This window comes from Ahaetulla prasina, chromosome 2 (assembly GCF_028640845.1).
Source record: "Ahaetulla prasina isolate Xishuangbanna chromosome 2, ASM2864084v1, whole genome shotgun sequence".
NCBI lineage: Eukaryota > Metazoa > Chordata > Lepidosauria > Squamata > Colubridae > Ahaetulla > Ahaetulla prasina.
In genome coordinates this window covers 229,342,072-229,368,670 of record NC_080540.1, presented here as the reverse complement: position 1 = coordinate 229,368,670, position 26,599 = coordinate 229,342,072, and the positions used below count along the sequence as shown (strand labels likewise).

Genomic DNA, 26,599 nt, shown 5'->3' with positions numbered 1-26,599 from the left:
AGAAAAGTCAATCTTCTTTCAGTTTCTCTAGCATTGCAGGAATGGCTTGCTTTAACTCTTAAATTTGTGGGAATGTAAGAAACTTCACAGAGCCCTCAACAATTCTTTGTTGTCAGGAAAGTTGCGCAGCATAGTCGTTACAACACTGACATTTCTATTATTCCAAAGTTTGTTCAGAAATATCTAAACCAACTTTTGACTTTAAAAAGCAAAGTCCGGAAAATGAGAAATTGCAGAGTGCTTTATAATTACCTTCACTGTGGACACGTTAACAATACTTTTAGAACTTATGAATAGTTTGTCATCCCCAAATAATTTCTAATTTTGAAGGTAGAGACCTTTTAAAAAATCTAAATTTAATACTACTACACTTTACAATATGTCATGCTGGCAGAATAAAGGCACTAAGAAAAGCTATAGTATCGATTCTGGGAGCTTTAAGTTAGAGAATGTCAAGTTAGAGCAGTGTTCCTCAACCTTGGTAAAGTGAAGATGGGTGAACTTCAACTCCCAGAATTCAATTCAATTCCGAATTCTGGGATTTGAAGTCCACCCATCTTCAACTTGCCAAGATTGAGAAAGACTGAGTTAGAGTGTTAAATTGCTGAAATTATTTCACACATTCCAGTCCACCTTCCTAACTCAACAAAAGAAAGAATGATAAAGACTGTAATCCCTATAAGCCAATATGACAGTCACTACAGAAAAGAATGTTCATAAAGCAACTGTTTAGCAGCAGGACATAAATACTCCAGCCTGGAGCAGATCTGAATTTCTAATGAAATTGTATCAATGGACCTGTTAATGGGATTAAAATGTTTGGAAATGCAGTATTCATCTGGTGAGTAAATAACAAAAAATTGTTTCATAACATTTTGCTGTCAGATCTCTACAGTGATCTCTACAAGGTTCTCTGCAACCTGTTGTATAATGTTATCTCTCTTATAAATTTGCATATACTATTTGGAAAAATATTTTCTAGAACAAGTTACATAGGGGAAAAATGAGTGCAATAATCCAATAGATCTAAGTCAATACAGGATTAGATCATATGCCTTCCAGCATCTTTAGATAAGCAAAAATACACAAGAACTTTGTTTGCATTAGACTGAATGAACATTCATGTGATATCATCTACATTCTTCTGTTAACATCTGTTGTGTTTTGTTCCTTCCTGAATTAGTACTACAAAAAAATATGTAAAGTGCAAGTACTGATGTTTACAACTTCTATTATTAACTAGCAATATCTAAAGGGCTACATATTCCTATACAGTGGGGTCCTTGAATTACAACCATTCATTTTAGTGACTGAACACTAAGTTAAAACGGCATTGTAAAAGCAACTTATGATGTTTTTTCACATTTACAACCATTGTAGCATCCCCATTGTTACATGATCAAAATTTGGGCACTTGGCAACTGGCATGTATTTGCACTGTCCCAGGGTTATGTGATTACCATTTGCAACTTTCCCAACTGGTTTCAGACATGTAAAGTCAATGGGATAAGCCAGATTTGCTTAGCAACTGCATGATTCCCTTAATAACTATGGTAAAAAAGGTTATAAAATGGCACAAAACTCAATAACTGTCTTGTTTAGCAGCAGAAATTTTGGGCTCAATTGTAGTCATAAGTTAGGAGTACCTATGGTACATTTAAATGTTAGCAAATTTTTAAACACTGCATGATAAGAATTCAGAATGTAATGATAACTTCATTAGATCTCGTTATCAATTGCATTTTTGTTTTGGGAAATGTTGAACGCTTTGCTTATATCAACTGCTACTTAGGGTTGAGAATAAAAAGAAAGGCTGTTAAATGTTTGGTATACTATTTTCTTATTGATGTACTTTTTTCCAAACTAATTAATACAATTTATACACTTTAGCTTTAATCAATTTAGTAAATTTAAATTTAAATTACTACAATATAGAAAACAGTAAAGTTATTAATTACTTGAGATACATTCTGTAATGTATTTGAATTTTAAGAGGGAAATTTGGGCGGGAAAAGGCACGTTGCTGATTGGCTAATGCCTCAGCCAAACTATTATATAAAGAGAGGTTTTTGCCTGTTGGCTTTTGCTGGGATTCACAATAAACTAAAGAGCTGTTGTCACTTGCATCGTCTCCTGCCTCTTCAATTGCCCAAACCTAACATTGGCGACGAAGGTGGGATATTGAAGGCAGTGAGACTAGGAAAAGAGCTGAAGGAGCAACTTAGTTTCAAACTCAGCCAGTCATCCAGAGCGGATACATAGTGATGTCTAGCTATATGCCGCCAGCGCCATTCGACCCAGCCAAAGAGAAATGGGGGTCGTACATGGCTCGTTTCGAGTATTTCCTCGAAGCCAACGAACTGCAAGGAGTATCGGATAATCGGAAGCGTGCTTACTTCCTGAGCCACTGTGGGCCAGAAGTCTTCGATACCGCCAAATCGCTGTCGGAACCAACACCAGTTGGTGCCATGGCCAGTGCTACAGACGACGCTACGAGCACACTACGCGCCGGTGCCATCGAAGTTCGTACAACGTTTCGAGCTAAGGCAAAGAGTTCAGTGAGAGGGCGAATCGATAAGCATGTACATGGCCGCATTAAGGAAAGCCGCAACCCACTGTGAGTATAGGGACTTGGAGGACACTTTATTAGAACAACTCATTTGTGGGGTCAGGGACATCCGACTACAGAGGCGGCTGCTGCCGAAAAGCAACCTAACCCTAGCGATAGCCCTGGATGAGGCCAGGGCGCACGAGATGTACCCCAAAGCGGCGGAAACCTTACAGAAGCCGAACGCACCAAACTCCTCAGTGAAAGCAACGCCGGTCCACAGCGAAGAGATCCAGGCAGAATGGGAAGATGAAGAAGAGGAAGAGGTTTTCCACACCGGGAGGCCGGAAAGAGGCAACCGTGACGAGTGCGTGAGTTGCGGAGGCCAACACCAACGACAGAATTGCAGGTTCAAGGACGCAATTTGTCGGCGGTGTGAAAAGAAAGGACATATAGCTCAGGCCTGCTGCGCCTCCCAACCTTCCCGCCAAAAATTCAAACCGGCCAATCAACAGGGCGCCGGTTCCGCGAAGCGGCCAGGGATTGGCCAGTTCAAAAAAGGCGCGAAGTCGAATCACACCACTGTGCGAGTGGGCTACGCATCGGCACGGCTAGAAAAGAAAATATTCACTAAGACCTACATCGAAGGAGTGCAGTGTAAAATGAAGGTGGATACCGGCTCATCAATCACGATTATGTCTTGGGACACAATCGCGAGGGACCGGCCAGAAGTCGTGAAACGCCAGCTGCAACCCCAAAAGCTGAGAGTGCAAGACTACCAGGGAAACCGAATCCCTGTTCGAGGAGTCACGTTGGTCAGAAAGGAACTATAACCAATTAGACTGGGAGGCACTTGCCATAGTCTCAGGGGTAAAGAAATTCCACGAGTATCTGTTTGGGCGGCGATTTGAAATAGTTACAGACCACAGACCATTATTGGGACTCTTGGCGGGGGACCATCCAACACCGGTCGCCTTATCGCCCAGGCTGACCTGTTGGACTATTTTCCTGGCAGCATACTCGTACCGACTGTCTCACCGACCGGGCAAAGACTTGGGACATGCAGACGCTCTAAGTAGATGCCCGTTGCCAGAAACTATTGAAGACCCAACCCCAGGGACACCAGTATTACTAATTGACTCTTTGGACTCTGGCCCGGTCACATCCACGGAAGTGACTAGGGCATCCTACAAAGATATTATTGTAAGAACTGTGATCGGTTGGGTGCAGAGGGGATGGCCCACTGCACCAGGGGATCGTTTTAAAGAGTTTACAAAAAAGCATTCGGAACTGTCGGTACAAGGGGGTTGTTTGTTGTGGGGGGATAGAGTGGTTATTCCAGAGAAATTACAAGGGCAGGTATTAGAATTATTACATGTGGGCCACCCAGGGATTGTGAGGATGAAAAGTTTGGCGAGAAGCTATGTGTGGTGGCCGAAAATGGACAATGACATTAGTGACCGGGTGGGGAAATGCCAAGCAAGCCAAGAATCAAGACCACTACCCCCTACAGCCCCAATAAGGGAATGGGAAAAACCCCAAGGACCTTGATCAAGGATCCACATAGATTTTGCCGGGCCGTTCCATGGGCAAACCTTCTTGATTGTGGTAAATGCCTACTCGAAGTGGTTAGAAATTATACTCATGAAAACCACAACAGCTGAAGCTGCAATCACAGTTTTGAGGCATTTATTTGTGACACACGGGTTGCCCGATACCATAGTGTCTGATAACAGCCCACAATTTACGGCCACCCAGTTTGAGGGGTACTTGGCCGGAGAGGGCATTCGGCATGTCCTCTCGGCACCTTTCCACCCGGCGACAAACGGACTTGCAGAACGTTTCAAATGCAGTGCCAAGGAAGCACTATCTAGAATTAGCCCAGGAGATTGGCAATCCAAAATTGACACCTTCCTGGCAGTCCAATACAGAACTCCCTGTGTGACCACCGGTCGCAGCCCATCGGAGTTATTAATGGGTAGAAGACTCCGGTGTCCCCTAGATCGGTTAAACCCAACATACTCCCCTGAGGGGTACCACAGCACGAAAGGAAAAACCAGAACAATGACAACAGGTGACCCGGTATGGGCACATAACTATAGTGAGGGCCCAGCGTGGCTTAGGGGAACAATTGTAGGAGTGACGGGCCCAAAGTCATACTTAGTGGACCTGGGGGATGGCCGAGTGTGGAGACGCCACATAGATCAATTACGAAAAAGAATGCAAAACAATCCAGAAACCAAACAGCCATACCCTGACTACCAAATATTTGAACCAACAGCTAGCTCAATCCCGAGGCGATCGGAGGACTTAGCTGATTCAGAGGAAGTCCAGTGACGCCAACCGGCTCTTCCAGAGGACAGCAGGGACGACTCTGCCATTAATCCAGGGCCGGAGGGCCCAGAGGAGAAGCTGGGAGGAACAAACAGTCCCTCACTCCCAGGGAATGATTTGCGCAGGTCAGAAAGAGTTAGGAGACGCCCTGTCTACCTGCGTGACTACATGGAAAAATAACATGCAAATTTTATGTAAATATGGCTAAATGTGTTCTAGGAGGGGAGGAGTGTAATGTATTTGAATTTTAAGAGGGAAATTTGGGCGGGAAAAGGCACGTTGCTGATTGGCTGATGCTTCAGCCAAACTACTATATAAAGAGAGGTTTTTGCCTGTTGGCTTTTGATGGGATTCACAATAAATAAAGAGCTGTTGTCACTTGCATCGTCTCCTGCCTCTTCACTGCCCAAACCTAACACATTCTATAGTTAATAAAATCCTATTTGCTTTGTTACATAAACTCTACTCAGTTTAATTTTAAATGTACCTGGTGGTCCAAGGGTCCAGTAACAATGTTTTGAACAATCTGGTGGGGATTGAATGGCCAGCTAAGGGTTGGACTAGATAATGTATTATATTATATCTAATTATATGCTCTCACTAGGTTAAAAACAGGAGACTGAATTCTAATCCTGTTTAGGAACTCAAGACAGTTATGACCTTGGGTCAGCTGCTTTTCTCCGAGTCTAGGAAGGAGGAAATAAATGGCAAATAATTTCTGTAACTTATTCAGGCAGTCGCCAGAAATCAACCTGACTTGAAGCCGTGCGCACATTCATGCACACAAACCCACACTAATACGTTCTACCATCCTAATGCACTAAACCCTCTATTTTTTTGAACCAGATGGGAGCATCTGTATAGCCGAATGTATATTAAATAAAAAGTATGTAATAATAGAAATTATGCAAACAATTTACTAAATTGTTCATATCTTGCATAAAGAATAGATTCCTGAATAAAATACACTTTTCAGATTAACGTATATTATTCACAATAGTAGGGAAAAGTAGTTAATTTAGCATTGTCTTAATTACCTTGAGCGCTGAGTTTCTAAAATGTTGGCAACTCCATTTATTGCGCTAACATTATTGAAGAGAAGAAAAAAAGATAGAATACTTATGATCAGAAATAATTTACAATCCATTTGACAAAATTTAGATTTCAATACTTAATCTGATCCCTGCAAAAACAATAATAATAGACTTTACATATTATGAATTAACAAGGTTTTCTGGAAGTTTAATTAAAATATAAACCGCAACTTCTAGAACATTAAACATTAATTTAAAATGTTCAACAGGAAAACCAAATGCACAGAGCATGTTTTCAAATGCTCCTCAAATTCAGCAGGGGGGACTTTCCAAAGAACTGAAATAGCTACAGGCAATGCTTGATTTCAAGTTCCTGCAAGAAGAACCCTCAAAGAGGCAGATCAACTGTCTCGTATGATAATTTAGAGATTCATAGAGAAATGTCATTGTTGCATAAATCCTCCAAGATGATTGTTATGTATTGAGCCAGTGTAATACAATAATTAAATCTTGAACTTTTGCTGAGGAGACTAGGGCTCAAAACTCATCTATGTTGTTCAGTGGATCCCTTTGGTCAATTGAGTTGATCACTCATTGCCAGTTTATGTACTTAACAGGGTTCTTCTGGAGAGAAAAATATATAGTTTCCTTTTTCTACAGATTTCTTGCTTCTTTTTATGATTAAATTGGATTCATAGATAGATAAGTCAGAGGAGAATTTATAGATATGGCGTAGCAGGAAGATTGATTGCCATCAAAAAATATTTGCAGGTATGCTGGTGCTTATAGATACAATGAAGCTTTCCCCAATCTATCCAATTTTCTGATTTATTTAACTGTAAGAATTTTGGATCTGAAAGAAATCTGCTGTTTGAAAAGAAAATTAGAAAACAGGAATCCTACAGTTTCATATAATCTCTCTGCTCAGAGAGGGATAACTTCTTTTGGACTCAAGAACTATGCTTCATAGTTTATAAAACTGTTTGGCGTCTGAAGGTTGTGGAAGGGCTTGATGATTATTTATTTATTTATTTATTTATTTATTTATTTATTTATTTATTTATTTATTTATTTATTTATTTATTCGCATTTTTATACTGCCCTATCTCCCAAGGGACTCAGGGCGGTTTACAGCCTAATAAAAACATACATATAAATACAAAATAAAACACCAATTTAAAAAACTTATTAAATAAGGCCGAATAGTAAAACTACAATAAGATAATAAAACCCCGTTAAAACCAAATTTAAAATTTAAAATTCTAATCCAGTCCTGCGCAGATAAATAGATGTGTCTTAAGCTCGCAGCGAAAGGTTCGAAGGAAAGGAAGTTGGCGAAGTCCTGGGGGAAGTTCGTTCCAGAGGGTGGGAGCCCCCACAGAAAAGGCCCTTCCCCTGGGTGTCGCCAGCCGGCACTGCCTGGTTGACGGCACCCTGAGGAGTCCCTCCCTATGAGAGCGCACGGGTCGGTGGCAGCAGACGGTCCCGTAAGTAACCCGGCCCTATGCCATGGAGCGCTTTGAAGATAGTTACCAACATCTTGAAGCGCACCCGAAAGGCCACAGGTAGCCAGTGCAGTCTGCGCAGGAGAGGTGTCACATGGGAGCCACGAGGGGCTCCCTCTATCACCCGCGCAGCCGCATTCTGGACCAACTGGAGCTTCCAGGTGCTCTTCAAGGGGAGCCCCATGTAGAGAGCATTGCTGTAATCAGACGAGATGTCATGAGAGCATGAGTGACCGTGCATAGGGCATCCCGGTCTAGAAAGGGGCGCAACTGGCGAACCAGGCGAACCTGGTAAAAAACTCTCCTGGAGACGGCCGTCAAATGGTCTTCAAAAGACAGCCGTCCATCCAGGAAAACGCCCAAGTTGCGCACCCTCTCCATTGGGGCCAATGACTCGCCCCCAACAGTCAGCCGCGGCTGCAGCTGACTGTACTGGGGTGCCGCCATCTACAGCCACTCTGTCTTGGAGGGATTGAGCTTGAGCCTGTTTCTCCCCATCCAGACCCATACGGCCTCCAGACACCGGGACAGCACTTCGATAGCTTCGTTGGGGTGGCCCGGTGTGGAAAAGTACAGCTGAGTGTCATCAGCGTACAGTTGGTACCTCACTCCGAAACCACTGATGATCTCACCCAGCAGCTTCATATAGATGTTGAACAGGAGGGGTGAGGTGCCTCGGGGTTGACCTCTGACCTCCCGTCAACACCGTCTGCTATGATATCATGATAATGTTGAAAATGGGTGAGCCTTTGGTGTTGGTGGAAGTTGTAGGGTTAAGGGCAAAAAAGAGGGGCCCATAGTTGCTCTGAGAGAGAAAAATGAGTACTGGAGCTGTAGCATAAGGCTGTCCATTTAATTTCCAGTCAGGGAACTTCTCAAATCATATTCTACCCCAAATGTTAAAGTTACCACATTGGTCACAGCAGTACAACTAAGCAGCATATGGCTTGTCAATCCTATAATCCAGTTTATGCCCTTAACCTGGACATTATTTATTTATTTATTTATTAAATTTACATGCCCATCTCACTGATAAGATCACTCTGGGTGGCTTACAATGAAACATAGGATTTCAGCTACAGTATGCAGAGTCCTCCACATTGTAGAATCCAACTTTACTGCCAAAGCAAGAAATAGCTGGGTAATAGGGCCTCAAAAATCTTTTTCTCCCAATAAACGATTAACAGATGATTAATTACAGTGGTTGTAATTCTGCCTTGGTCAAAAGCTTCCTGACTTCATTAAACTCTAGCAGAGACTTCAACTAATCTTTGTTCTAGCAGTTTCACTTCATACAAAACGTCAAGCCTACAGCAAGTAAAAAGTGGTAAGAGAAGGTATTTAAATAAATACCTGACAATTATATAATTAAATCAAATGTACTCTTCTGATCCCATGTAATCTACTGTTCCAGTGGCCACAGTCATAGGAAAACAACGATAAATATTTCAACAAATTCCCCAGGAGCCACTTTATCTTGCTGAACGCATTAGTGCCTGAAGACAAAAAAACCAAAAACCTTTCTCTCATTTTTCTACCGCTTTTGCATGATTCACCAAAATCGGTGTTTCCTAGCCTTGTCCACTTTAAGATATGAGGACTTCAACTCCCAGAATTCTCCAGTCAGCATGTCGATTGAAGTCCACATTTCTTAAAGTGGACAAGGTTAGGAAACATTGACCTAAATGATTAGATAGTTGAAATGCAATGGAGACTTTTAAACTTCTTTTAGTTGTACTGGTTTAGATTTCTGATTTCTTTTTTTAAGTAAAAGGACAGTATTAAAATGCTTTAAATAAATATTGGAAAGAAATATATGCTTACCAGACAGCTGTTCTTAATTTCATCAGTTCAGCTTGTGAAACCAAGTCTACCTTATTGATAATGATAAGATCTGCTAAGGCCACTTGCCTAGAGAAAAATGAATAAGTGAAAAATAAGTAAAATAAGTAAACACAAAGTATTTGTGTGCTTCAAGTATCACCTGAAATTGAAGATGTCTCCTTGACATCTTGGCAACCAAAATGCCAAGCTAGGAGCTCAAACCAACAACATAACAAATACCACTTTTATTTATCATTCAGGAGGACTACATTATAGTGCTCATGCAAAAGAAAAACAAATTCTACTGAAAATTTAAATAATAATCATTTATTTGATTTCAAGGCACCAAGGATGTACATTGTTTCCTAAATTTACCATTGGATACTGTGGAATTTACTTCTAAACAATTAACCACCATCTGCAGGTCTACTCATTTTTCATTCAAACGCATCTGGGTTCAATTTGTGTTGTTGTTTATGAGGTCAGGTGATTTGAGGGATTACCATACTTTTCCCTGGTTACATTTACTCATCCCATCGAGTCCAGCAGAATGGCATGTGATGGGTCGTGTTTGCTAAGAAGTTTCATCTAATGGGATCCAAGAAGAGACCTTGTGGTCCTGGTGGCATCTGCCCTGTAAAACATAACTCCCTGTATGATTAGATTGGCCTCAACCTTATCAGCCTTTTGGAAAACCCTAAAGACATGGCTTTGCCATCAGGTCTGGAGATCCCATGGAGGTATAGCAATAGCATTTAGATTTATATACAGATTCAGAGTGCTTTTCAGCCCTCTCTAAGCGGTTTACAGAGTAAGCTTATTGTCCGCAACAATCCAGGTCCTCATTTTACCGACCTTGGAAGGATGGAAGGCTGAGTCAACCTTGAGCCTGGTGAGATTCGAACTGCCAAATTGCAGTCAGCAGAAGCCTGCCAGATGGCTGTTATTGTTTGTATGCTACTGATTGGCACGCTCCTGCATTTTATGTTTCTTTTAATTGCTGTCATTGTTTTTAGCTATTTATATGGGTTTTATTTTTTGGTTATTTTAACTCTGAGCCATCCAGACAATGTATGTGGTGAGATGGACAGTGATGTGAATTGAACAAAAAATAAATACATACATACATAAAATACACGAAATAGCTTTTACTTCTGTGGGATACCACAGAGGAACAGTTGAGCAGAGGCATTCAGGAAACAAATACAGAGCAAGTGAATTGGATCTACTAATTGAACTTTCAACTAGTAATGTTCCTAAATGATCCAAAGCTGTTTACTGTTTATGCACTTCCCATTAAACAAACTCTAACATTTAGAGAAAAAAACTACAATGCACCAATACCTAGCAGCTTCATTAATAAGGCCTGTCGGTTTTTCTTCTTTTAGGTGCTGGAAAAAAAGATTCAAAAATACCATTATAAAGAGGAATGTTTTGTGTTGTAAACTGAATCTCTGATATTTAGAGAGTACACATTATGCAAAAAGAATCTGGAATATCATTACCTGTTTTTCATGTTTCACTCTCAAACATCAGGTGAAGAAAAGGTTCAAGAGAAAAACTCACAACCAGATATATAAACGTAGTTAAAATAGCTGCCTTCGATCTGCTTCAGTGGCCTTGAGAGATATTATACTCAGTTCAAATGAACTGAAACTGATGTTGCTAAATCTCTATAATTATAACATTAGTAGAAATTTTAATCTGTGTTTTAATAACTTTGATTTTAAAAAATTTTTACAGCAAAAATTCTGTGGGTGCTTTCTGGAAGAAAAAGTTCTGAGTGTTCCCAGAAAACCTAATAAAGGTACCTATATTTGTTTTATCTGCTTGAGATCTGTTAAACTAGGGGTGTCAAACTGGCAGCCCACAGGCCAGATGCGTCATGCGCAGGCCATGACACCCCAGTTCCGTGAATGGGAAAAATGTCACAATACGTCACGTCACACAAGTTTGACACCTGTGTGTTAGACTGTCATCATCCATTCACTTAGCTGTCAATGGTCCTGGACTAAAACTAGTAGTTACACATCCACTAGCACTCCACAATTACAAGTAATCCTCAATTTACAAGCACAATTGAACCCAAAATGTCCATTGCTAAGCAAGGCAGTTGTTAAGTGAGCGGTGTCTCATTTTAGGACCCTGTTTGCCATGGGTTGTTAAGTAAATCATTGCAGTGTAGTGAACCACGCAATTGTTAAGCAAATCTGGCTTTCCCCATTGACATTGCTCATTGGAAGCCGGTTAGCAATGATGATTACATGACCCCTGGACAGTGCAACTGTCATAAATACATGCCAGTTGCCAAAGGGTTCAAATTTTGATCATGTGACCATGGGGATGCTGCAACGGTCATAAGTGTGAAAACTAGCCATAAGTCACATTTTTTAAGTGCTTTTGTAACTTTGAATGGTCACTAAATGATATGTTGTTAAATTGAGGACTACCTGTATTCATGTTAATCACTGTTACGGTATTTCAACACTTAATTTGAATATTAGTTTGTTAAATTTATATTCTTTTCCTTCAAGAACTCTGGATGACTTATACTCCCTGCACTTCATCTACAAAGAAATCTTTGAGGTAGGTTGCACTGAAGAGTTGGTGGCTCCAAGTCACTCCACGGCTAAGCCTGGTCTTGAACCTTAATTCAAGGTCTTAATTCAGCACCTTGCCCCGATACTACCTTGGCAATATAGATGCTTCCAGTGTGATATATTATTTCAAGGAAAAGAAGAAAAAGAAACATGCAATGGAAAGGTTCTTTTAACAGACTTGATCTTGGCCAAAAGGTTGAGAAGCGGTTTAATACTAATTTAATCCATATTGCAAATTTGAAAAAAAATAGTTTCAGAAGTATTTTTTGATTAAATATCTTGACAAGGATGTACAATAGCACAAGAACTCTCTTTTGATCTTTTTTTTTTCACAGATTCTTTTCCATGAAACACTGCCAAGCTTTGTACATTTAAAAAGAACAGCATCCCTGGTTTAAGTTCTCAGTGTTGTGACCTGTCATTGCAAGCTGTCTAATCATTCGCCTTTAGATTAAAACATGAATATTTCAGATTCCTAGGTGACAATCCCATTAGACTGATAGTCCATGATATCAATTACCATTTCAGTTTCAATTTGGCTTGCTAGCCACAGGGTACAATTTCCCAGCTTCACACGGACTAGGTTGGATCCCTGAAGCATGACACTTCTAAATTGCTACCTATTATCCCAGTGTCATTACTTGTATGGCCTCTGGACAGTTTTTAATCATATGCCAAGGCAAAGGTCAGGCTTTGAAACCTCAGGAATTGGACAAGATCGCAAATTCCCTACACAAAGCGAAAGTTATTTATCTGGCGTATGACTGAGAAAATGTAAAGGGTGCCATCTAACCGGCAATGTGTCAAGCTCTTTACATGTTTGCTGATCGAATAACACACGGCGGATTGCATTCCAAAGATATCAAACATTATACATTTATTACTTCAAAAACTTTTGGCAAGTTTTTTTAAAATGTCAACTATAAAAATACTTCCCTATACAGTATATAAAACCATTAATCTAAGTATATTCGTCACATAAAAAAACCAGATGATTTATTCATGTTGCATGAACCTTAAAACCCATTGTGGTACGGCAAATCATGATATAAGTAAATGCATGTACAGTAGTTAACTACTCAGATTTGCACAAATTTCTAGTCCTAAGTTAGTGACCATTCAGATCTCCTTAGAACCACTTAGGACTCATTTTCAAAATTCTGGCTGTAACACCACCACCACCCCGCAATCACAGGATCGTGTTTTGGGCCCTTAGCAACCAGCTTGCATTTATATCCATTTGCAGTGATCACATGCAGTGTGATTTTTGCCATTTTTTTTGATCAGTTCCTGCCATTTACTTCCAGTGTCCAGTAAAAAGCACCCACTGGGGAAAACAAATGAGTAGTTTGGTGAACTGGTAGTAAAAATTCTGACTATTCTCTGCCTCCCAAGTCCCAGCTGATTGGGAGGGAATGGGGATTTTGCAGTAATCTTCCCCTGGATTGGGGAAGGAAATGGAGATTTTACAGTATCCTTCCCCTGCCACGCTCACCAAGCCATGCCATGCCCACCAAGCCACGCCCACAGAACCGGTAGTAAAAAAATGTGAAACCCACCACTGCTTACAACCATAATTCCCAGCTCAATTACAGTGGTAAGTAAAGGACTACCTCTAAAAGACACACATAGTCAAGCATACAAAAATCCTGTTTGTTTTCTTTGCTGTGTAACTGACTATAACTATCTTATGTTACCTGTAGCCCATGCTTTGCATCAACAACAGATATTATACCTAAAGAAGAAAGAAAGGAAGAGTCTTGATTTGAAGAATGACAATAGAATTCGCAGATGTCTTACATATTTACATGGAATTAAGAAAATAAATTACCTAAGAAGCAATAACCCTTCAAAACATTTCCTTAGATGCTGAGGTTAATTTAAAAAAAATATTGTAGGCACTTTCAGGAATAGTAAAAATGATTTGAATTCGAACTTCTGGAAAGCAGAAAAGTCTTGCCTTTTCCTCTTCCTACGGCATATGCCTCATGGCTTCAAAGAAATCCAGAATGTTTTCCAGAAAGAAACAAGAGGAGATGGCAATAAGCTGGAACTTTCCAATCAATCTATTTTCTTCCCTTTCAATCAAAGAACCAAAAATAAAAAACTAAGAAGTTACTGCAAGTAAGGAGAAGAGCGAAGGGAAGGGCTGAATATATTTCTCTAATGAACGGAGTGGTTAGCTGTATGTCTGCATATACTGAGTTGGGCTGTTCCATAGGAAGAGAACCAATCCTTGTTTAGAAAAGATAATCCTGAGACAAAGGAAGAGGGAAAATCTGAATCAAATCATATGCTGACCATGTAGTTTGTGTATATTTTCTTTGTGTGAAAGAAAGAAAGCAATCTGGGAAAATTTTCTTTCTTGTAGAATTAAGTTATAAAAATTTAATAAGAAGTGAATTGTTTTGTCTTCTGAGATGTGAAATAAGTATTTTCTTAGCAAAGAAAACGGTTGGTGGAAAGGAGCAAAATCTACATTTAAGATTCATCAGTTTAATATCTTCTGACATTTTGTGACAGTATAATATTTAGTCATTTCCCATGCCTCACAGCCATTTTATGATAATATGCACAATGCTTTCTCAAAAATCCAAACACATCTAAATAGCTTAAAGACCCCCATTGAGCTAAATTGTTTTGAACACAATTGCGTTTTATTTAATCTCAGAATCTCTCTTTGTACACACACAAACACACACACAATATTCAAATATTAATTTTCTTACCATCAAGATAAATGTCACTTCCCAATTCAGCATCAACCCAAAACATGGAGGCCACAGAACCTAGCAAATAAAACATGTAGATGTTGTGACCCAGGCCCAAGTAGGTAGTAGGAAACTCAGTCAGTGAAAAAACAAACAAACTTTATTTGAACAGCTGAGAATTACTTCATTCCCAACATAGTTCAACCAAATTAAAGCAAATTTCTCCCAACACAAATTCCTCAGTCCTATCGCAAACCTTGGTCCAAGTAGGCAAACTGCCAAAGGCCTTTCTTGGCAAACATTCAGAAGTCACAGATACAAAAATAAAAGCAAGAAGACAAAGCTACCAATGTTGTTTTCCCCGCAAAGGCCAAACGCCATTGCTGGTCTGTTTTAACCCTTATGGGAGGGGCCAATCATCTCTTGGCCCTACTCCCAAGTTGTCCTCTTTGCTTGAGCTGCTCTTGCCTTCTGGCAGCTCTTTTCATGTGTGCATTAGGAACAGGCTCCTCCTGTTCCTCTGCCTCACTACTATCAGTCTCTGGAGGCTCTGGAGTCCGCACCTCACTCCCCTGATGGTCCTGGCCCCACCTCAGCCTCATCACTATCCAACTCCATTGCCAGCTCCGCAGACTGCTGGCGGACCACAAAAGTAGAATATACCAATAGAACAAATGTTTCCACTTCTTATACTCCAAAAAGAGGGGGGAAATTACAAATTATTATTTTTTATAAAATAAAAAATATATAAATTATTTGTATAAAAAACCTTCAGCAGTAGTTTAGGAATATACAGATAGATCAATTTACAACCATTCATTTAATGTCGGTCTGAAGTTACCACGGCACTTTAAAAAGTGACTTATGACCTTTTTTCACATTTAGAACTATTGTAGCATCCCTGTGGTCATGTGATCAAAATTCCAATATTTGGCAACTGGCATGTATTTGACAGTTGCCATGTCCCCTGGGTCATGTGATCACCTTTTGACAAGCAAGTCAATGAAAACCCAGATTCACTGAACAACTATGTATGACCTTAATAACTGCAGAGATTCACATAACAATTGTGGTAAGAATGGTTGTGAAATGGGGCAAAATTCATTTAACAACTATCTTGCTTAGCAACAGAAATTTTGGGCTCAATTGTGGTTGTAAGTCGAGGATTATTGTATCACTGAACTGATCAGAAAACTTCTTGATCAACCTATGGTGTACCATTTCCAAGATACATATTAATAAACATTAATTATATACTATAAAGTTTTCAAAAATTAATTGTTCTTTTTCTCCTTTTCTGTATATTTAAAATTCATGCTCAGTTTAATTTACAGACATTTCCTTTTATCAACAGAAATCATAATGGGATGTACTTTCAATGAATTACTTAACTCCATTCTAGTTTAGCAGAATTTTAAAAAGTAAGGATTAAACAATAGAATACCAGATATAAATTCTATTTCCTACAACAGAATTCATACAATTGGGTTTTTCATTATTTTAGAATTAATATTTCTGCACAGATATACTTCAATCAGTATGAAACAAAGCAATTTTTGGGCTTACTCTATAGCAACATCAGTAATAAAAACGTAATTATAATGCTCTAAGCATGCTAGAATCTTTGGTGACTAACAGCTATTTACATAGATTTTATCTGTAAGGTACAATGCAGAAAAACAATGAAATGAAATTGAGCAATATTCATTTCGTCTTTGAACACATCTATGAAAACATTACTGTTATAAAACAACGAAAACAGTCTGCCGTTTACAGAGCAGTGAAAACTGTTGTTGAAAAATAAGAAATCAATTTATTTTGACGTGAGCTGATTCAGTACATCCAAATGCCACAAGATGAAGGCTGTGAGAATTTAACAATTAAAGTATTGTCAAAAGCTCACAAATCTAGCGGATGTCAAGGCTGTCTTAAAAACTGAAGCAGACATGCATAAAACAATGAAGCTGTTTCAATATCTGAAGCTGTCCACCTGAATTGTAGCCTCTCAAGCATCAGTGGTGTCAAAACTGACGTGCCTGTCAACGGTTTATAGTAATCACTCAGGCAAGACACAGCAAAGGCCTTAACATCTAATAGTTTCCAGGTATCTATCATTATTTTTCTTCGAATGCCTAATAGTATCCAACTAAACTGAAATAAGATTTGTTTACAACAAAAGCTAAATCAATGTCCTATTTGTGTGTGTGTGTGTGTGTGTGTGTGTGTGTGTGTGTGTGTGTGTGTGTATGTGTGCTTTTGAGACATGTCGACTCCTGGCAACTGCAATTTTTGGTTTATTGTTGCCTTCTTCCTAGGGCTGGGAGAGGGACTGGCCAAGGTTAACCAATTAGCTGTGTGCCTAAGGCAGGACTGGAACTCACAGTCTCCTGGTTTCTAGCCTGGTGCCTCAACTACTTTAACAAACTGGTTATTTATCATTACAGCGATTTAGCCCTGAATTGGAGAATTTCAATCTCTTTAGTATGAAACAATTGGAATGCCAAAATTATTTTTTTTACTTTAAGCTACAGTTAATATTTAATTTTAAAAGGCCCTGGGGTTCCTGAGGCAGCTTTCATTCATTATTTTTTAGTGAAAACTCACGGCAAAGAAAAAATTTATTACAGAGTTGGAAGGGGAGGTTAGTTTATCAAGATAATCCTGCTCCTTGTAGGATTCCAATTTAAAGCATGTCAGGCAGATGGCCTCTAACCCAGGGGTCCCCAAGCCGTGTGCAAACATGTTGCCCAGAATATGGCATACATATGGAAACGTATGACTAGTTTTTTTCCTAACTACTTTTAGGATTATTCTTTATATTATTCATGTTGTTTTTTATTATTGTATGGACTGCACCAGTAGAAGCTAAACCAATTTCGTTGTATACATGATGAATAATGACAATAAAGGCTTTGACTTTGACTTTCCCAATGACTTCTACTGTTGAATTGCTCTTATTATTAGGATTTTACAATACTTTCAACTGCAATCATCCTTCCTGTAATTTAAATCCATTATTCTATGTCCTATTTTCTGGCATAAAAGAGGGTATTGAAGTCCACACTACTAAAAATTGCTGAGGTTGAGAAACATTAATGTAGACAACAACAGGACCAGAAGACCAGAAAATGCTATACAACGCAACCACTTTTATATTCATATTTTATGCTATTACCTGGTTATATATGGAAGTAATTGAATTATTTGGGAAATACAAAGATGAATCACAAAGTGATTTGTGTGGCTATTTAGTTTAATCAAATTCTTATAAGAGGTAACTGCTGTTTATCAAAATACCTATATTCATTAAAAGTAATTATGTTTGTGTGCCTTAAACATAACATAAACATTTTAGAGCAGTGGTAATCAACCTGGTCCCTAACGCCCACTTGCGGGCGTTCCAGCTTTCATGGTGGGCGGTAGGGATTTTGTCCGATACTGAAGTACTTTCCTTTTTTTTAATTTAATTGACTTTTAAAAAAATTTTCATAGCATTATTTAAAAACATTTTCATTAGGTTTTCATAAAATTCCCCATGACAATTTAAATTTCTGAAAATATACTATTTGTATCACCTGCACATAAGTTTAGTTTGCGTTACGTAAGTGAAATTAAATGGCGCTATAGTGTGACTGCAAAAAAAAGAGCCTCATCCCAGAATAGCTCGCGCATCTCCCCCAACACTACCCAGCTGTAACAGACAAGCAGAGCTGGTAGCCAGTGCTCACCCCCCAACCCAAACCACGATGCGCGAGGCATGTGCAGACGACGATACACGGCACATTACTGTGGAACCAGGGGGCGGTTAGAAAATTTTACTACTAACAGAGATACAAAAGTGGGCGGTAGGTATAAAAAGGTTGACTACCCCTGTTTTAGAAAATGAATAGAATATATTGGATAATTTAGAAAAGGCAGAGATCTGAAAATAGTGAGGTTATAAAGCTGCATGGAAAAATCAAACCAGATGAAAGGATGGCAAGTATTTAGCCTGCCAGGACAGAGAAAATGGGAACACTGAAGTCTATAGGACAATAGCTGGCTGTCTATATGCTAAAAGATTTGCTGAAAGGTTCAGAAAGATTTGCTGCAAAGAATTATGATTGCAAGTAGCAAAATAAATCCTAAAATGACCAACATCATACTAATACATCTGAAGCCACATAAAATCCCTCAATTTTGAAAAATCCACCATTTTCTGAACTACGGCCTCCTCTGTTTTATAGGTGATCATGTATGGATATCAACTGAGAAAATTACTTACCTTTTAAATAAAACTGAGTTCTGCTGAAGTTCAGTGTTAACCTGATGCCAGAGTTGGTCAATGTCCCTAACAATCCTAAAGTTCAATACTGAATTTCTCAGGAAGTAAAGGTAAGTAAATAGAATTGTTCAACCCTTTATTTTGTGCACAACGTTGCTACTGACTTTCTAACAGAACTAATTGATGAAGATTAAGGGGACGCCCCCTTTAGCCCTTCTGATATTGTTGCTTTCCAACTCCTGTCAGAAATGGCAAGATATGACAGAAATTGGCATTATAAATAACTGAAGGGCCAAAGATTCTCTATTCTGACTCTAAAGTACTTTTAAATTTTAGTTGCAACAGACTAAAAAGTTGGCTGTCAAAATTATGTTGTGTAAGACTTGATCCCACTAGATAAAACAGGGAAAGTGGACTTTAGTCAGGAGTATACCATTTATCATATACTGTCAGCACTTTCAAGATTAGCTACACAGATAGTGCTGCTTATCAATAGTATTATGTAGGTGAAGGTAGAGATTTTGGTATAGAAGAGAACCAGTTTGGTGTAGTGGTGAAGGTGCTGAGTTACAAACCAGGAGATAGTGAGTTCTAGTTCTGCTTAGGCCTGAAAGCCAGCTGGGTGACTTTGGGCCAATCACTCCTCACAGGAAAAGTGATTGGCCCAATCACAGTGATTGGAGGAGTGATTGGTGTTTGTGAAGAATAGGAGAAGGAGGAAGGAGTATTATATATGTTCATCTCTTTGAGTTACTTATCAAGTAATAAAGGTAGATTAAAAATCTAATAAGTAAATATAGCACTTCTGGGGCCTGCCTTACTACTTTGATGCTGTTGTGATGGAAACAATGAAGATTAATTGACTCTGCCTATCTTTGTTCTGTGATTATTCTAATTATGAAGTATATCTTATCTATATTAATAGAACATACAGTATTATAAAGCAGAAGTGCACTGAAACTTCCTACAATGTATCTTTTTCAAATGTAATAGATTTTCCAGAAAAAAGAGTTTCACATTCGTTCCCATTTCCCTGTATACCTGGATCTGCCAATCCGGTTGTCTCTAGCAAAATGTAATCAAACTTCCCTTTCTTCTGCATCAAATTTTCAATTGCTTTCAAACCATTGTCTCTAATGAGAAAATTAAACAAACAGCATTATTTTTTTGTGTTACATTTATATCAAATTCTATATGTTGTGTGTAAAATATTATCTCCCAATCATGTATCTCTCCAGAAATATAGATTGTAAGCTTATTAAATAAGTTTACAAACTAATTGCAAATCTCCTTATAATTAATTTGTAAATAATTACAATGAATTTATAGACCCATGTTAATTTTAAAAGTTTACTTTCATATATCTAAGTTTCTGCATTCTGTCTGTTCTCTTACATCTTCTCTAAATTATTCATTTACTTGAGAAGAAAGTGTCAAAAAGGAAGCTATTTATCAATACCCATTCTTTTAAAATAGGTCCAATTTGCAATACAAATGACTCTTTAACCTTAATTTTAATTTTAAGAACTTAATTTTATGTTTTGCTAAATTTGCTAAAACACTTAGATCAGGCAGTTACAACAGTCCAAGGTCATGTGATCGTCATTTGTGATCTTCCTATCTAGCTTTTGACAAGTAAAGTCAATGAGAGAAGCTGGATTTGCTTAACAACTCCATGATTCATTTAACAACTGCAGTCATTTGCTTAACCACCATGGCAAAAAGGTCATAAAATTGAGTACAATTCACTTAACAACTTTCCTTGCCTAGCAATGAAAATTCTGGTCTCAATTGCGGTTGTAAATCAAGGACTACCTGTAGTACAATACTAGGTCTTCCCTAGCATAATTGGCCTTCATCATGCGAAATGCAGACGACAGTTTTAAATCCTCAATATTAGAATTGGCAATTTTACCAAATAAAAATTCCTTACTTTACTGAGCAGCAAAGACAGCCATTTCTGAGCTCCAGCCATTCTTCATAGAGTTCTCCACCTTGACTTATAGCCAAGGATTTTTCCAATGCACTACCTGAGAAAACAAGAAAAGCTGTAATAAAAATAGCACTTTTATTGAAAGAAAATAAAACAATGAAAGAATAATACATTTCAGATTTTGGATGTTTGAAGCTTTTTGAGAAAGTGATGCTAAAGGAGCCAGTAAATAAAGCCACACCCTAATTTTTCTGCAATCTCAATCTTTGTGTAACTTAATAAATAGAACTAACTTTCTCAGTTGCTATACTTCATGTATCCTAATGTACTTATTGAAAAGGACAAACTTTAAAGCAATGTCGTTAGATTACAGCAAGAGTGCACAATATTCCTTGGAAAGCAAATTTTGCATTGCAACTCTTAAAATGTGTGAAAATAGAATAGAATAGAATAGAATAGAATAGAATAGAATAGAATAGAATTTTTATTGGCCAAGTATGATTGGACACACAAGAAATTTGTCTTGGTGCATATGCTCTCAGTGTACATAAAAGAAAATATATATTGAAGAATTTATATTTTTCAAATATAAATTGAAGAAAATGTTTTACATTTATGAAATTACACACTTAGGCTTCAACATGAAACTTTGTTTTCCATTCACTTGCATTCTTACATACCTTCACCAAATTCATTTAAAATAACTGCTATTCTCTTGCTATGTTGTTCAGTCAAAATGTAATTAAGAAGAGTAGTTTTTCCTGCACCTAAAGAAAGCAGAACAAACTTCACTAGACTAAAAAAGAACAATGAGGTCCCATTCTTTATACTAAGGAGATATTTTGAGACACCATTCCAATAATTTAAAAAAAATATTTCTAACCCTCTTTTTAAGTCAGCAATCACCTATACTTGAAAAAGCAGGATTTGATCACATATTTGGAAGTCTATTCTGAGACCATAATAATAGAAATATTTATGGACACTATAAGTAAAATGCAGTTGTATTTGTAACAGTTGCAACATTTTGTAAGATTTCCTTCCTTTTAACCTACTTGATCAGCCAACTATAAGAGAAAATTAAAACACCAGAGACCTTCAGAAACATTAAAATATTGAAATGAATTTTAACAGGCTTTGTACATTATAAAACTATTTAACACAGTTTCAAAATGCAATCTTTGGTTTATACATTTTCCTCAGATGTTTAGGGTCTGAGCTGGAGCCATTATCAGCAGACTCCATGTTCCTTCAACTATTACTTGGAAGTAGACAAAGAAAAAGAATCTGAGCACAGAAATAGGCCTGTGGAGAACTGCCTTCTCACTTCCAGCTAGGAATACTAATAGTGAGTTTACACAAACCACTTAAGCCTGGATTGTCAAAATCTGTAGTGCCACTATTACCTAACTATGATATAAATTAAAAACCTTTTCTTTGGAAGTCATTAAACATGTATTTTAAAACAATATTTTAATTAATTTTTATTTTTACTTAATTTTACAGAATTCTGAGGAATCAGGGATTCCTTAGAATTCTATTTCTGTTTCTATTTTTGAGACAGCCACTCATTTCTCTTTTTTTTCCCATTTATATTTACAGTTTACTGCCAAAACTATAAAAAAAATAATTTGTTACTGACTTGCCCAGGCAAAGTAAGGGTAAATCTTATTAGCATTCTTTGCCTTGCATGTGTATGCTTGTCAAAATATGCAAACTGCTTCAAATTTGCTGTAATTTCCTGGAGAGTTGCACACCTCCCCTTGAAAACCTTTGCATTAAACTATAAAATAAGTTTGTCTTGAACTGGTGTATCATGACACAATCAGTTATATAATGTAAATGAAACTTCTGAACTTGAGTTGTTGACTCAGACTAACAGGTCCCTGCCAGGAACTACTGTAATCATTATAATCATGGTGAAGGAAAGGCAGAAGAGGGCTGCTATAGTGACCATTTCAGTGTCTTAGGCCTTCAAGATACTACTCTAACAAAAATCAGCAGCTAGTCAACACTATCCACTAGCCAGCCCGATCGGTTCTCAAGGAATATGCTATATCAGTGTTATATCAGTGTTTTTCAAACCTTAACAACTTGAAAGTGTATGGATTTCAGTTTCCAGAATTCCCCAGCCTGCTGGCTGGAGAATTCTGGGAGTTGAAGCCCACGCATTTTCAAGATGTCAAGGTTAAGAAACATCAAACCATATTGTAATGTTCTAGAACATGGGAGAAGTTTTGTAGGTCTTCTTACCTGAATTTTGAAATAAATATGTGAAGTCCACTATGCAAATAAGAAAGATGAGTGGATTTGACAAAATTAGGTTAGCTTCCTTTCACAGGACTTAAGTGTCCACGTAAGGCTTCTACTTTTTTTTTTGTATCCGGGGCAGACATAATGTCTTGTTAGTTGGGGCATGCTTGCCATATCATCACATTTTATCAAGAAATAAACTCACACAAAGGAATATTTCTAATGAAGTTCATTTTAACCCCCAAATTATTCTGTCAATCATGTTTTATATATTCTGTCAAGGAGTAGAAGGCACCTGCAGAGATGCAAAAATTTCTGCGTGGGCATAACATGCATTCCTAAAATTGCTATCCATTTATTATTATGACAAAAAGTTTAAGTAAAGTAATTCTTCATTAAAAACCAAGAACTGTGACAAATCAGAGTGAATCTACCATTTATTACCTAAATATCCTGAGATGATAGTAACAGGAATCTTAAAGTTGTTACTTGATTGAATGTCTTCTACGTTATCCTTTATTGCTGGCTCCTTTATGGGAATCAATTCAGGGCAATCCTCTTCATCATCCATAAATGAACTTTCCATCTCTCACCTGTCAAACTAACATTTAAGAAAACATTTAAGAAATACTATGTAAAAAGTCTCAGGTCTAGATTTCAGTAAACTATTGAACACAGGAACCCAGAGAGATGGAGGAGGAAAAGAGAAAAATACATGTCTATGGAGATTCTCAGTCATTCAGGTCATGGTTGTCCCAAAGGTGCTTAAAGAGCTAAAGAAGCTTCTTGGATGAAAAACAAAAAGTCTTCAAAGAAAACTTAGAAAGTCTAGTTGCCTCTTGAAAAAGCACCTTTGGGACAAGTAGTTACAGTATTTGGTATACCTATTTTATTTATTTATTTATTTATTTATTTTGTCACAACAATATATGTAAGTATCATACAAAAAGATTATATAGTATATAAGCATATATATGAGTAAATATTAGGAGGTATAAGCATATATATATAGGAAGAAAAGAAAAACAATAGGACAGGAACGGTAGATACGTTTGTACGCTTATGCACGCCCCTTTGGTCCTCTTAGGAATGGGGTGAGGTCAATAGTAGAAAGTTTTGGGTTAAAGCTTTTAGGATTACGGGAAGAGACCACAGAGTCAGGTAAAGTATTCCAAGCACTGTTTTTTACTGTTTTTTCCTTCCATGAACTTCCAAACAGGAGTGTCCTATTCCCTCTTTCATCACAGAGAATGAGGAATGCAGGTTGAACACTACTTTTAAGCAACCATAATCACTTAAGGAAGCCTGAAGATCAAACGCGGCTCATCATGAATAACTTGGAAGAGGGCTTGACCTCAGCAAAGTCTCTTTTCAAGGAAAAAGGATCACAATGACAAATGATGCAGTCAGATCATTTTATGCATTTTCAGAAAGAATGCCAACAGCTGTAGAAAACAGGAGACACACCTTCATCCAGTTTTCCCTTGAGCTACAGCAAGGGCTTCCAACCTTGGTCATTTTCAGACCTGTGAACTTCAACTCCCACAATTCCCCGGCCAGCCATGCTTGCGGGTGAATTGTGGGAGTTGAACTCCCTAGGTCTCAAAGTAGCCAAGGCTGGGACGTCCCCGAGCTAGAGACTTTCTGACAGCCGAATGGGACTGTTTCGCGCGAAACTTGAAGAAATACGACAATAAAGCACCGCGCGAACCGAGAAAACCTATTCAACCCCATCGAGCTTCTCTGTAAGCCCAGATATACACTCGATAATGCTCATGTTGGGGTTAATTCCCCAAACCAAACAATGCATTTCTATAGTCCTCCTACCCACGCATTTTTTCCCAACAGCTTCCTCCCACCACTACCCCACTTCCGCTTACCGCCGGTGCTTTGGCTCCCGCTGTAGTAACTCCACCTCTCGTCTGACAAGTTCCTATCCTGAGTACGCATGCGCTCTTTTGCTTCGTGCGTTGATAGATGCAACCTGTTACCCTAGGCGGGGTTTCTCCGCCCTTTCTGCATTTCAACCGTATAAAGTGTTTTAAGTCGGTAGGTAAGGCAATAAAACGGAGTAGACTCAATAGAGGGAAGCTTGAATTTTAAGAAGCTGCTCAAAAGCTTCCACTGTGATACCTAAAGCGAAGCTTTTAGTATCTCTACTCAGCCAGGGAGTAATAGGTATTTTTCTCTGCATTCTGCGACAAGGGCAATAGGGCGGATTATAATAAATGGATCAGAGTAACGTGTTTGCCTCAATTGCGCATCTATTAAGCCAGGGGAAAAGTTACGTCCTGACAGCAAGGCCAGTCTTTCTAGATTCCAAACATTACATTATGATTGAACCGTAAGCAGTGGAAATTTATTTTACTTACATACAGCAGCCCATACGGTGGCTTAAAATTGCACCTGGTCCAGTAAATTAGGATGTCCCAAATTGCTTGATTGTGTTGAAATCAATTTAACGATTGCACCTTGGGAAACTGATTTACAGCAAAGTCTACAAAGTGGAGAGAAACAAACTTTCATTTTGAAATAAAGCTCCACCTACTGCATTTATTTAAATCAAGCTTTATTGGACATCATATGCTTCATTAAAACTATGCTTTGAATTTGCTTCTTTAAATTTTCTTTTCACAATCAATCCTCTATTTCTGATCAATCCTCTATTACACTTGATTGTGACTTACTTTTATATCAGTCTTTATCCAAATCTGATAATTCCCCTTTCCCCCAAGTGTGTTCAGTATTAGGTGTTTGCGGTAGAACTGCCGTATTCATTCAGATTTATTAGGCACCTACATGCCATCAATAAATTGTTGCTCTTACATTTTTTTGTTTCAAAGTACAGAAAAATTAATTTCTTTACAAAGAATGGGAAAATAATTCAATCGCAGAAGCATGGACTGCTCTTAACATTGATTTCAAAAAAGGATACTAAGGTGAATTGCCCTTTTCCACATGGTTCTGTCATATTGTAAAAGCATTCATAGACATACAGATGGGAAAAATGGTTTATTTGCTGATGTGTGGCAAGAACAAAGATTGCATAGAATTACATGTTTCCAGTTTACTTCATAGTTGCTCTCCAGGTGTTCATACGAGCTGTGCTCAATTCCTGTTCCAGATGAGAAGCAATATTAATAATAAATCATGACAATAACATACACATTCTCACAGAAAAGCATTACCACTGTTCAAAATGTCTGGGCAGAAGCCACAAAATGTATCAAGCTCAAATTTGACATGGCAGATTTATAGGATTGCAGTTTCAATATTCTCTTATCAACAAGATCAACCTTTTATTTTCTAACAGCAAAAGCATTTTTTTAAAATGTCTTGGCACCTTTTCTGCATGGAACTTTTTTTCTTGTATGTTCCTCATTTCTTTACGGAACAAAAAAAGCCAATCATCTGCCATGCATATATTACAAAAAAGGAAGGAAACCAGCGACTGAGTTTGGGCTTGCTCTCTCTGTCTAGCATACTGAAGAAACGTAAAATTTTTAAAAGGTCTTGGGTTTCATAAATGGATAAGTACTCGTACTGAGCTGATCTGTTCTGTTTCTGAGCCAGCTGGAAAAAAGAATGAATAG

The 26,599-nt window shown here is 38.1% G+C and overlaps 1 protein-coding gene across 4 annotated transcripts; it reads right to left on the bottom strand.

The window, feature by feature from the left end:
• On the bottom strand, positions 1-24,947 carry LOC131193389 (zinc-regulated GTPase metalloprotein activator 1-like). 4 transcript variants are annotated; one of them, XM_058173485.1, is made up of 10 exons: positions 24,887-24,947; positions 23,451-23,607; positions 21,434-21,520; positions 20,754-20,850; positions 19,862-19,953; positions 14,575-14,634; positions 13,543-13,580; positions 10,590-10,636; positions 9,246-9,332; positions 1-5,964 (listed from the first exon to the last, which is right to left on the bottom strand). In XM_058173485.1, the coding sequence occupies exons 2-10, from the start codon at positions 23,590-23,592 to the stop codon at positions 5,916-5,918; spliced, it is 699 nt and encodes a 232-aa protein (XP_058029468.1). In that variant the 5' UTR covers positions 23,593-23,607; positions 24,887-24,947; the 3' UTR covers positions 1-5,915. The 4 variants fall into 4 exon arrangements, with proteins under 4 accessions (XP_058029468.1, XP_058029469.1, XP_058029467.1 ...); XM_058173486.1 differs by lacking the exon at positions 24,887-24,947 and adding an exon at positions 24,834-24,852; XM_058173484.1 differs by lacking the exon at positions 24,887-24,947 and adding an exon at positions 24,474-24,824.
• Between the last annotated feature and the right edge of the window lie 1,652 nt (positions 24,948-26,599).